This window comes from Macaca fascicularis, chromosome 2 (genome assembly GCF_037993035.2).
Source record: "Macaca fascicularis isolate 582-1 chromosome 2, T2T-MFA8v1.1".
NCBI classification, from domain to species: Eukaryota; Metazoa; Chordata; class Mammalia; order Primates; family Cercopithecidae; genus Macaca; species Macaca fascicularis.
Genome location: NC_088376.1, coordinates 96,093,341 through 96,103,353, shown reverse-complemented (window position 1 = coordinate 96,103,353; position 10,013 = coordinate 96,093,341). Strand labels below are relative to the sequence as shown.

At 53.2% G+C, this 10,013-nt stretch overlaps 1 protein-coding gene across 2 annotated transcripts; it reads right to left on the bottom strand.

Annotated features, from left to right (window-relative positions):
- On the bottom strand, nt 1–9,241 carry AP2M1 (adaptor related protein complex 2 subunit mu 1). 2 transcript variants are annotated; one of them, XM_074031515.1, is made up of 11 exons: nt 9,137–9,241; nt 7,031–7,147; nt 4,957–5,222; nt 3,414–3,895; nt 3,080–3,215; nt 2,838–2,979; nt 2,245–2,364; nt 2,013–2,148; nt 1,812–1,909; nt 1,229–1,340; nt 1–615 (listed from the first exon to the last, which is right to left on the bottom strand). In XM_074031515.1, the coding sequence occupies exons 4-11, from the start codon at nt 3,450–3,452 to the stop codon at nt 481–483; spliced, it is 918 nt and encodes a 305-aa protein (XP_073887616.1). In that variant the 5' UTR covers nt 3,453–3,895; nt 4,957–5,222; nt 7,031–7,147; nt 9,137–9,241; the 3' UTR covers nt 1–480. The 2 variants fall into 2 exon arrangements, with proteins under 2 accessions (XP_073887616.1, XP_005546582.1); XM_005546525.3 differs by having other exon boundaries at nt 3,813–3,895.
- Between the last annotated feature and the right edge of the window lie 772 nt (nt 9,242–10,013).

The window sequence follows — 10,013 nt, the reverse complement described above, 5'->3', positions numbered from 1 at the left end:
TCCACTCTACAGAGTTTATTGGGTTTATAACTGGACGAAGTCACACGTGTACAAAATGAAGCTCACACTATCCCAAAGCAGACTAGGGACTGAGGGCTGGGGATCCGTTACTGGCCTTTGGGAGAGCTCTGAGGTGAGGGGTGCAACCGACCCTCCCACTCCAGAGGTGCGGCCACAGGCGTGGGAAGGAAAGGGAACCCACCTGGCTTTGGTCACAGAACTCAGAGCCTGGCACTAGGCCAGGACAGACAGGTGGAGGGGAGAGCAGGAGCCTCAGAACTTCCCTGTCCAGGGAGCCCAGGGGCTACTCCACCAGTCCCACTTGCAATGTGCTTGGCCCAGACCTAGACTCAGGGGCTGGTGCAAAGGGAAGGCAGCAAAGCAGGAGGGAGGAGACACTGATGTGTGGTGGGAGAGGGAGCGGCACCTGGACCTGTTGAAGAGGGTGGGTGGGGAGGTGGGCTAGCTGCCTAGTGGCAGCTAGCAGCGAGTTTCATAAATGCCGCTGCGGCCAATGTAGCGCACCCATTTGATGACATCATGGTCGCTGTAGTTCAGCTTCGGTTCAAATACCTTCAAGTAGCGCACCTTGAGGCCAGAGGGCGCAAATGGCACCTGGGCAAGGACAGCTCGTTAGAAATGTGGCCTTCCTCTTACAGCTGCTCTCCTCTGGGAAGTCCCGTTGCCCTGCTCTACTTCATCTCTACTACAGGTGTTTGAATGGCTGGGGTCCTTAAAGAAGCTGGGGTGGTGAGGGACCCTCTAAGAGGTGGCTGAAGAAGAAAGCCCTGCCAGTGACACCCGGAATCAGTTCCTTTCATCAGCAGGAGACAGCAACCAATGAACTGCTTTAGAACATACTTATCCTGCTCAATATTATGAACTTAAAAATAAGGTGGAGAAAATTATGTCTAACATGCACAAAGCAAAGTCAGTCCATTATCCTGTCTGTAAGTAAACTTTGTGTCTTACCTGGCATTTAAACAATCTAAGTTTTTCGAAAGAACTGTGTTAGGACAAGCTAAGAGAAGTGAAAGATTTGCCTCACTATGAATAGTAACTTCTACTAAGAGGCTTGAAAGGGGAAGAATGGATCTATGAATTAAAGCCAGTTCTTCTTTCTAGGCCTCAGTTTCCTCACCTCTAAGGTGCAGCGGTTTATCGGAATGATCTCTAAGAGCTTTTCCAGCATACCCTGGCATGACTCTAGGCCCCTCCTCTGCCATACCTCAAAGTTCATGGAAATGGGGGGTCGAGCCCATTTCTTCTTGTCGTTGGTAGGCAGAAGCTCAATCTCTGCGCTGATCTGCGATTCCTTCATGCCTGCCATGCGCTTGATCCTAGGAACACAGGGACAACAGGCAGCCCATTGTAGCTTGGAGAAGTTTCAAGGGCAGTTGCCCATTTTAAGGAGCACGCCCAGGAGCTTGCAGGAGGTGCCACAACAAGAAGTGGTCAGGACCCTGCTAACTACTTGCTATGGAAGCTTGGGTCTACTTCTTTAGGACAACAGGATGCAGTTTCTGCCTAGACACTTGGGCATGCTATCTTTGCTTTGTCAGCTTCACAGATACATTACAAAGGCAAGCAGGGAAATGCCAAAGCATCTTAAAAAATAAGCACGTGCATGAACCCAAATGCAGGCGTGTACATACTCACATGGAGGCATAAAGGCTGACAGTACAAGCAGAGGCTCCTAGAAAAGCAAAGAGGCACACTCCCCCACCCCTCATTCAGAAGGATCAAAGGTGAAAACAAGAGGGTACACTGGGATCTTGAACCTGCTGTGGCCTAATGAAGGAAAGACTCACTTCCACACGATGGCATTCTCGCTGGCCTTGTACTTGGCCTTCCCCTTCATGCAGATCACCTGCACCCCACTTGTGTTCAGTGGGGTTGGGATCCTCACCTAGAAGTGACACACCTGTCAGGGAGCTCTGTCAAGCTGTGACATCAGCTGCCTTTATTCCTAGGGACAAGTTCTTCCTCCTCCCCAAGCCCCCTGTCCTCACCTCAATCTTCTGAGCCAGGAGTGAGGGTTTAAAGTTGGACTTGATGACCACCTTGACCTCCAGTTTGGTGCGTCCCACTTCTCGCACTAGCGGGATCACCCGGAAGGGAAGGATGATGTCCTTGGTTGTGCGATACCTTAAGGGATGGGAAGCAAGGTTACCAAAGAGCTGACCCACTTCCTCTCCCCAATCTGCCAGCAGCACTGGCTGCCTCTTCACACCCCAATGGCACCTCATAAGCTCAAACTCTCCATCTGGTGGGATAAAGCTGATGCTGCGTTCAGAGTCAAACTTGCTGAGTCGTACACACTGGTGGAAGGTGCAGTCATCAATGGCAATTGATTGCTTCCCACTGCAAGCAGGGGCAGAAGAGGAGGTCTCATTGGTACAGGAGAATGACAGGTGTCACGCTGGGAGACCACTCCACCCCAGGCTGGCACCAGAGACTATGAAAAGCTGCTAGAATGCAGCTTTCTGACTCAGAGGTCTGCCCCAGAGCTTGGGATGAGAGGGAAACCTTGTAAACTCATCTCTTGGGGGCCCTGCTGCTTGGGACCTGGGTGTTTCAGGCACACTGGGCAGAGGAGGCTATCAGTATGTACAGAAGAGGCCTTGGTCCTAGGGACCAAAAAAAGGGGCTTGCTCTGAGGACAGTCCCCTCATCTCTCTTAGCACCAATGTCAAGAGCGAACAGCCAGGCTTACCGTCAGGAACAGAGTTTGCAATTACAGTGGGAATGAAATCCAGAAGAAACTTGTGGTTCACTAGACCCCACCGAGCCCTCCAAGGGACACCCTTTCCCACCAGCTCTCCTGCCTCAGGCACCTCTTGCTTGTTTCATCAGCTGTGCCTTTGCCCTGCTTTTCAATAACAATCTTGTCATTCATCCCAAACTTGCATTCAGGCATGCCACTCAGGTAGCTCTTCATCACCACCCGGCCCGACACATGGGCACTCAGCACCTGCCCTGATGATGGAACAGATAAATGGGGAGCAGCAGAGTCAGGCAGGCAGACCCAGGATCCTGCCCTGGTCCCCCTCCAGCTTTGTTGTGAGAGGGACCTCACCTTGTGGGGACATGAGCAGGTTCACACTCTCCAGCACATCCAGGAAGAGCTCATTCCGGCGATACTTGATACCCTCTCGCCGCCAGCCAATCTGCCCAGTCACCTGGCTGGTGATCTGTGACTGCTCTTCTTTTGTCTACATGGGAGCAGAAACAAACAGCAAGAGCCTCACTCCCCTCTCCCTTTAATCATCCTGTCTCTATCCCCACTCCACCCTCATTCCCCATCCCTTCTAGTCCCCACCTGTAATCCATTTTCCCCTATAAGCCCCAAAGGGCAGGGCCTGGAGAAACAAAGCAAAGCTGCAAGGGCGGAAGCTAAGGGAAGGGCTTACCTGATGCTGGAGGCCGCAGGGCCAACGAGGTGCCCACATGAAGTAGCAAGGGAGGCAGAAAAGGAGGAGAAAGCTATGAGGCTTGGATCCTATAGGAGAGGGCCCAAGCTCTCTCCTCCTGAGGAACACCAGGCCTCAAGACCAGGCCTCCTCCCCCAACCCTCAGTGCAAAAGGAAACTGCTTGAGCTGTATTCCTGGTAACAGAGATGCTGAATTGGCTGCTCCTGCAGTGGGAGGACCACATAGAGCAAAATAGGCCTGCAATCATGGCAGGAGGCTCAGGCCAGCACTTCCTGTTATGGGAGGGCTTATGAGTCAGCTCAGACAAGGCTCAGGGGCCAGCTGAGATGAAGGGAGATTGGCCTGCACCCTGACTATAGTCTGCACAATTCAAGTACCTGACTCTTGATGCCCTGCTGCGTGATGAAGGTTTTCAGCGCGCCTGTCTCGGAATTCTGTGGATAGCCAAAGTCTAGAATCTCTGAAAAAGAAGGGAACCATCAGCCCCTGAACAAACCTTCTCATTCCAGTCCCTACTTGGGCCTACACATGTCTGACTGGCACAGCTCCCAAAGACCATGTGGGATCATCTGCAACAAAGTCTTCTAGCTTTGTAGCATTTATTCTGTGATTTGTGCTTTACAGGAAAACAATTCAAATGTTTGATTTTTTCAAATAGAGAAATCAAGGCCAGGCGCAGTGGCTTATGCCTATAATCCCAACACTTTGGGAGGCCAAGGTGGGAGAATCACTTCAGCCCAGGAGTTCAAGACCAGCCTGGGCAACATAGCGAGACCCAGCTCTACAAAAAATAGTAAAAATGAGCCAAGCATGGTGGCATGTGCCTGTGGTCCCAGCTACTCAGGAGGCTAAGGCTGGAGGATTGCTTGAGCCTGGGAGGTCAAGGCTTCAGTGAGCTGCGATTACACCACTGCACTCAGCATAGGCGACAACAGTAAGACCCTGTCTCAAAAAAAAAAAAAAAAAAAAAAGAAATCAATAGAAGAGTCACATGGCCAGTGGGTGGCAAATCAAGAAGCTTTGAGCTGTTTTCTCCAGAAAATAGACAATGGGAAGGTGGAAGGATTCACCTTCCCTTAGATCACACTCTACAGAGAAACAGAGGTAACAGTGCACCCCCAGAGGCTTGTAGTATCTCAGTCTCCCCCAGGCTCTGAAGCAGCTGCTGAGATGGAAAACTGGGTGGACAGTCAGTGAAGTAAGGTCCAAGCCACAAAGGAAAGAGGATGAATACAGGAGGCTCACCACCAAACCTGAGTCAGGTTCCTAGCCCCGTGGAAGACCAAAACTTCCCCTCCACACCTGCTGGCCTATTTCTGTGTTCTACTTCAGACCAGCCTTTAGGTTTGGATGTGAACTGGCCTTCTGAGGGGCATAGAGATCCTAGTCCAAGAGCCCAGATACTCAGGAAAGAAAGTTCAGAGTGTACCAGAGCCTCGGACCTACACCCACTTTCAGGCCAGGCCCAGCCTGGTTCTTTCCCACCCTAGGCCCCCTGCCCTGCCAGCCCACCAGCCTCACCATCCAGCAGCTCATATATGAGTACAAAATTGTTCTTGATGTTTTCCTCGCTGATCTTGCCAAAGTAGGCAGCCATCACGTCACACATCTTATAGAGGAATTCGAAGACCATGGCAGCGTTGACATTCTGCTTGGTGACTGCTGCCAGCCAAATGTTGGACCGCTTAACGTGGAAGAAGCTGGTGCGAGCAATGTTGGTGACGGGGCTGCGCACCTGCTGCCGGGCATGGATAACATTGACCCGAAAGGCATCCACTGCGTTCCTCCTGAGGGGAAAGGGTGCACAGGGCCTGCTCAGCACCCAGGCGAACCTTACCCCACAAGGATCAACCACAGCTGTTAACAGCTCCACCCACCTTTCTGCAGAAGTCTGACACACACAATCTAAAGAAAGCCAATGCCTAAACCACTGGGGTGGTTCCCTTCTTATGACTCCCTGTGGAGGCATGGGAAGAGTGCCTGAGCTGGGCTAGTGTCTAAAGGCCACAAGAAATAGGGAAGTCAACTATTAAGGCCGATGTAACCTTAATAAAGTGAGGTTCATCAGGTTTAGAGACAGATATTCTTGACTCCCAGGGCTGGCCCTAATTTCCCAGCTTTATCTAGCTTCCCTGTAAGCTCCCAGGTCCAGGACAGAAAGAGACACTGCTTCTCCAGTCCTCCCACTAGTGATCCCACCAGTGGGGAGGGCCGACTCCTCCAGATGTTATACAAAGCCAGCATGGCTTCAGAAGTCACAAAGGAGGAAGTACCAAGGGGCCATGGAACTGTGCTACCCATTCTTGCCCAGGATCCAACTCCAGAGCAAGTTCAGGGAATGAAAAAGGATGCAGGAAAACAATGATGGGGGCAGGGCCCCCACCCACCTGTACCTGGGCAGCAGCTTGAGAGGCCGCTTACCTATTGCTACGGCAGTCAATGAGATGGGATGAGAGAAATGACGCCAGCAAGAAGAGGAGAGTGACAGCAACGAGAGAGAGGGTTAGACACACAACACACCGGGAGGGCAGCACACACCGTGAGGTGGAAGCAGACAAGACAGGCAAGGTGGCGTGTGACCCAGCCTTGGCTTGCCTAGTCCATCCAACGCAGGAGGGGGGCCGGGGGTGGGGGTGGGGGGTGTAGCCAGCCAGATTCAGGCAGGCCAGACCTTGCCACAGCTGCAGCTCTAACTCATGCCACACCACCAGCCAATGGACAAACACCCGCAAGGGCCAGGCCAGCCCATCAGCCAGGGAGCCAAATGAGGAGCACTGCCACAGGCCCATTCTGTGACTTTATCTCAAGCTCTCTGAGGAAGAAAAACAGGCAGCAGGAACCAGAGGAGCCTAATCTCATTAGCGCCTCGGAGGCTAGGATAGGTCCAGCGTGTGCAAGGGGGTGCAGAATGAGAAGGCAGGCTGTGGCTCTGTGTGAAGGCCCAGGATATGGAGCCGCTCTGGGTCTACTCTGATAAACCAGAGAGGGTAGCATGGCCTCCCTGCCCTTTCTTAGTGACCCAGAGAGTGCCTCACGCTCCCTCCCAGCCTCTCCCCCAGGAATGGCCCAGAGGAACTGAAGACAGCTGAGTCAGCAGCCTGACTCCTGAGAAAGGGAGCAGGAGAGGATTGGGTAGCCTGGAGAGGCTTTCAATAGAATCCAGTGAAGGCGCTTGATATGAGAAGGGCTTCTCAGAGCAAGGCTTAGATGGATTAGTGTCTCCAGCCTGGCCACTAACCCCACCCACTAGAGATATTTCTCCTTCTCCTCAAAGAAGAAATTCACCAGCCTGGGCAAAGGCACTCATCTCCAGCAACCAGGCCTGTATAGAGAAACAGGATGCAGGAAGGGCAGGCGTTCCTAAAGCTGTGGGACCATGCCATTCCACGGGTCCCACCTAGGGGCCAGCAGGCTGGCTGCCGGGTGAATACCACCAGACCTAATGGGAGCCAGGCTACACTAGCTGAGCTTCCAGGGTGCAGCCAGGGGTCAGGGTGGTCCAAGTCAAGCCTCTGGTGAGAAGAGACCTAATCCTGCATGCTGGGGCTCGGGGGCTGGAGTGGTGGGGCACAGCTGGCTCTGCCAGAGGACTCACCCGATGTCATCTCGGTAGACTCGAGAGATGAGCACCTCCCCCTTGTGATTATAGATGAATAAGCCTCCAATCATGGCGGCAGATCAGTCTCCGCGGCCCATTGCTCTGAGAACAGACCTAGGACAGGCGGGGGCGGGGTAAAAGAAGACCTCAGAATCCCTGCCAACATCCCCTGTGGAGCTGTGCAGATCACTGGAGCTTTTTTCCTGACTCAACCCTTTAGCAAGTGACCCTGCAGCCCTCCCAGACATGCCCCTCCCCTCAGCTAGGCTCCAGTTCCTGTTTATTCCACACTGGATGGGAGAAAGAAACTGAGAGAGATTAGGCTCAGGACTCTAAGGCCATTTTGACCCTCCGTTTCCTGGGGCTGAGCATCAGCAACCCCGCCCCCTCTCTCCAGCACTGAGCTCAGGAATGATCCTTTTCGGCCTCCTCCTGTGCAGACTCTCAGGCTCCGGCCAGTGAGTCACTAAGGCCTGCCTGCCTGCGGCTGCAGGAATGGCGGTAGGAATTACTCCAGTTGGTTCAGGCCTGGGGCCCCCAGGCATAACCTTTAGAGCATCCAGTCTCTCGGGCTCCACTACCCTTCAGAGAAGGTCGCAGGGCCTGAACTTCCGGCACTCTAATTCACAGAATTCAAACATTCCAAGAAAGGGTGTGAGGAGAAGAGAAGGGAGCCCTTAGGCCCTAATGTGGACCCGGGAGTGTGGCTTAACCTCTTCCAGGCAGTGGAATAAGCAGGCAAAGGGCAAAGGAGGAAGGTCCTAGTGCTGGCAGACTACACCTCCATCACCTAAGCTGCTTATTACAGTTATTTCTGACTACCACCCCCCTTTCAAAAAGCTCTGGAATGCAATAAAAGTAAGGACTGGGGGGGTGGGGGTAGTGCAGGCACATAAAATTAAGAAATCCTTCCATCTGAAATCGTGATTCCAGGCCCATCAAGTAACTCATTTCTGGCCTGGGTGCCTATAAACAAGAAGCAGGGATTTCAGGATGCCTGAATTATCCAAATTATTTGGGTCAAATTAATTTAGACTGCTTGAGAAAAGGCATTAATTTGCTTTTAGATTTCCTGGATTAGCTCTGGTATTAATTTCACAGGGAGTACTTTAGAAGACTTTTCTAAACTGGAAAACAAAGCCTTTTCCTGTGGCTGTCAAGGTCTTCCAGAGGGGTGAGCGGCCTCTCAAGGTGGTGGACTCATCCCATTCCTCAGTCCCAAACAGGCTGGTAGAGGAGATGCAAAATGGAGGTAGAGCCTGGGGCAAAGAACCAAGTCCACAGGTATATCGAGTGGTAGGTAGGGAAGGGCACCCGAGAACCAGAGGTGGGGCCTTGGGCAGGAATGGAACATTTAGTTAAGGGTAAAGACCGGCAGTGACAGCCAGGCAGCGTCCTCAGGTGAGCCCACAGCAGCAAACTGGGCTGGTGGAGTGCACCTAAAGGTAAGGGTTTCCAGTATGGAAAAGGTCAAGGCTTTAAGAAGGAAAAACCAGCAGGGGGAAATTGACGGTAGTGAATAAGGGAAAGCTGGGGAGACAGAGCCTGCTTGGGGTTCAGGTGCAGAGTAATGAGGGGGTGGTGGGCTTTTCGCCTTGGGGAGACATCGTGGGAAAAGATGGTGCCATGGGGCGCGGGGGCCGTCACAGGTCTAAGGAAGAAGAGCCGCGGGATGTCACTGAACTGAGAGGAGGGGGCGCCGCATGGTGTGAGATCTGTCACGGTGCAAGGAGGCGGAACAAGGGGGTGTCACTGTCCTACGAGACGGGGAAATTGTCCTTGCGCGGAGGGGTAGGGGGTTGGCACTATCCTAGGGAGGGGGCGCTGCGCAGCGTTCCTGCTCTGGGAGAATTTCAGGCGGTATCCCTCTCATGGGAGGCGCCAGGCGGGTCAGGTGGAGGGCACCGCTCCCAGCCAGCCCTGCAACCTCGCCCCGGGCGCCCCCGCCCCACCGTCAGCCAGCTCCCGGGTCTGAAGGCTGAAGCCACTCCCGGGTGTGGGCAGCTTTCTGCCAGCTCAGCGCAGGGCAGGACAAAGCTGGGCGGCGAAGCAGACGACCCGCGGCGTCCTCCCCCACGCCATAAGGCCAGATCCCCGGCTCACCTGGTGTCCCGAGGCCCCTTCTCTGCCGGCCCGGCCACTCTCCGGATCCCAAGATGTCCGCCCGCCCCCTGCTCGTCTGCCCGCTGCCTCGGCTTTCACCGCAGTGCCGCGGCCCCGCCCCGGTCCCGGCTGCGCGTGCGCGCCCGCCTCTCGCGCCGACTACAAATCCCGTCAGGCCTCGCGGCCTCCTTGCTTGCTATTTGAAGCGCTCTAGGTTTAGCAAAACTACAACTACCGACTGCTTTCGAGAAACCGTCCCTGCCTCAGGAAGGGGTAGGCGTGGCCTTAGCCGGCCCTACCAGAAATACACATTCCAGCATACACCGCTCCACCGGCCTCATTTTTTTTTTTTTTTCACTGAGCGCTCTGGGAATTGTAGTCCCTGCACTTCCTCCTGTTCCTATTTGTGTTTTGGAGAGTTTTGGAATATTAATGCCATTTGTAGAAGCACATCTGTTAAGCCTGGGATTGCTGTAGGCCTTTTCTGTTTCCAGAGTCCCAGGACTGGCTGTCCTCACTTTGCACACAAATAAATACAACTTGGCAGTATAAGTGTTTGTGCTGAATTTACTGCTTTCTAACACTACCTCTGATTCTCCCAAGCTTTTCTCATATATTTGGGCTTTTTCTCATGGGCTTTTTCCAAGGGATCAAGACCCAAGGAGAGGAGCGGGGAGCAAAGAGGAGACTACTCGGGAAGAAACTAAACCTTTTCACAAATATGTCCATGACTGTACACTCTTCCTCGAGGTCAGCTACAGCTTTTCATGAATGAGCCGATGTTCTCCTTAGCTATACCTATGCGATTGTGCATGCCTTCTAGTGACAGGCATATATGTTGCTTAGAAGATGTTCAAAGAGTTGAATTCAGTTTGAC

What these genes read in the sequence shown, in the direction of transcription:
- AP2M1 (XM_005546525.3), bottom strand. Translation starts at nt 7,104, where the DNA reads ATGATTGGAGGCTTATTCATCTATAATCACAAGGGGGAGGTGCTCATC. An exon ending in CATATATGAGCTGCTGGATG is followed by an intron (nt 3,896 to 4,956) that starts GTGAGGCTGGTG and finishes CTTCTTTTTCAG; the next exon opens with AGATTCTAGACTTTGGCTAT. An exon ending in AGCAGGGCATCAAGAGTCAG is followed by an intron (nt 3,216 to 3,812) that starts GTACTTGAATTG and finishes GCTCCCATGTAG; the next exon opens with ACAAAAGAAGAGCAGTCACA.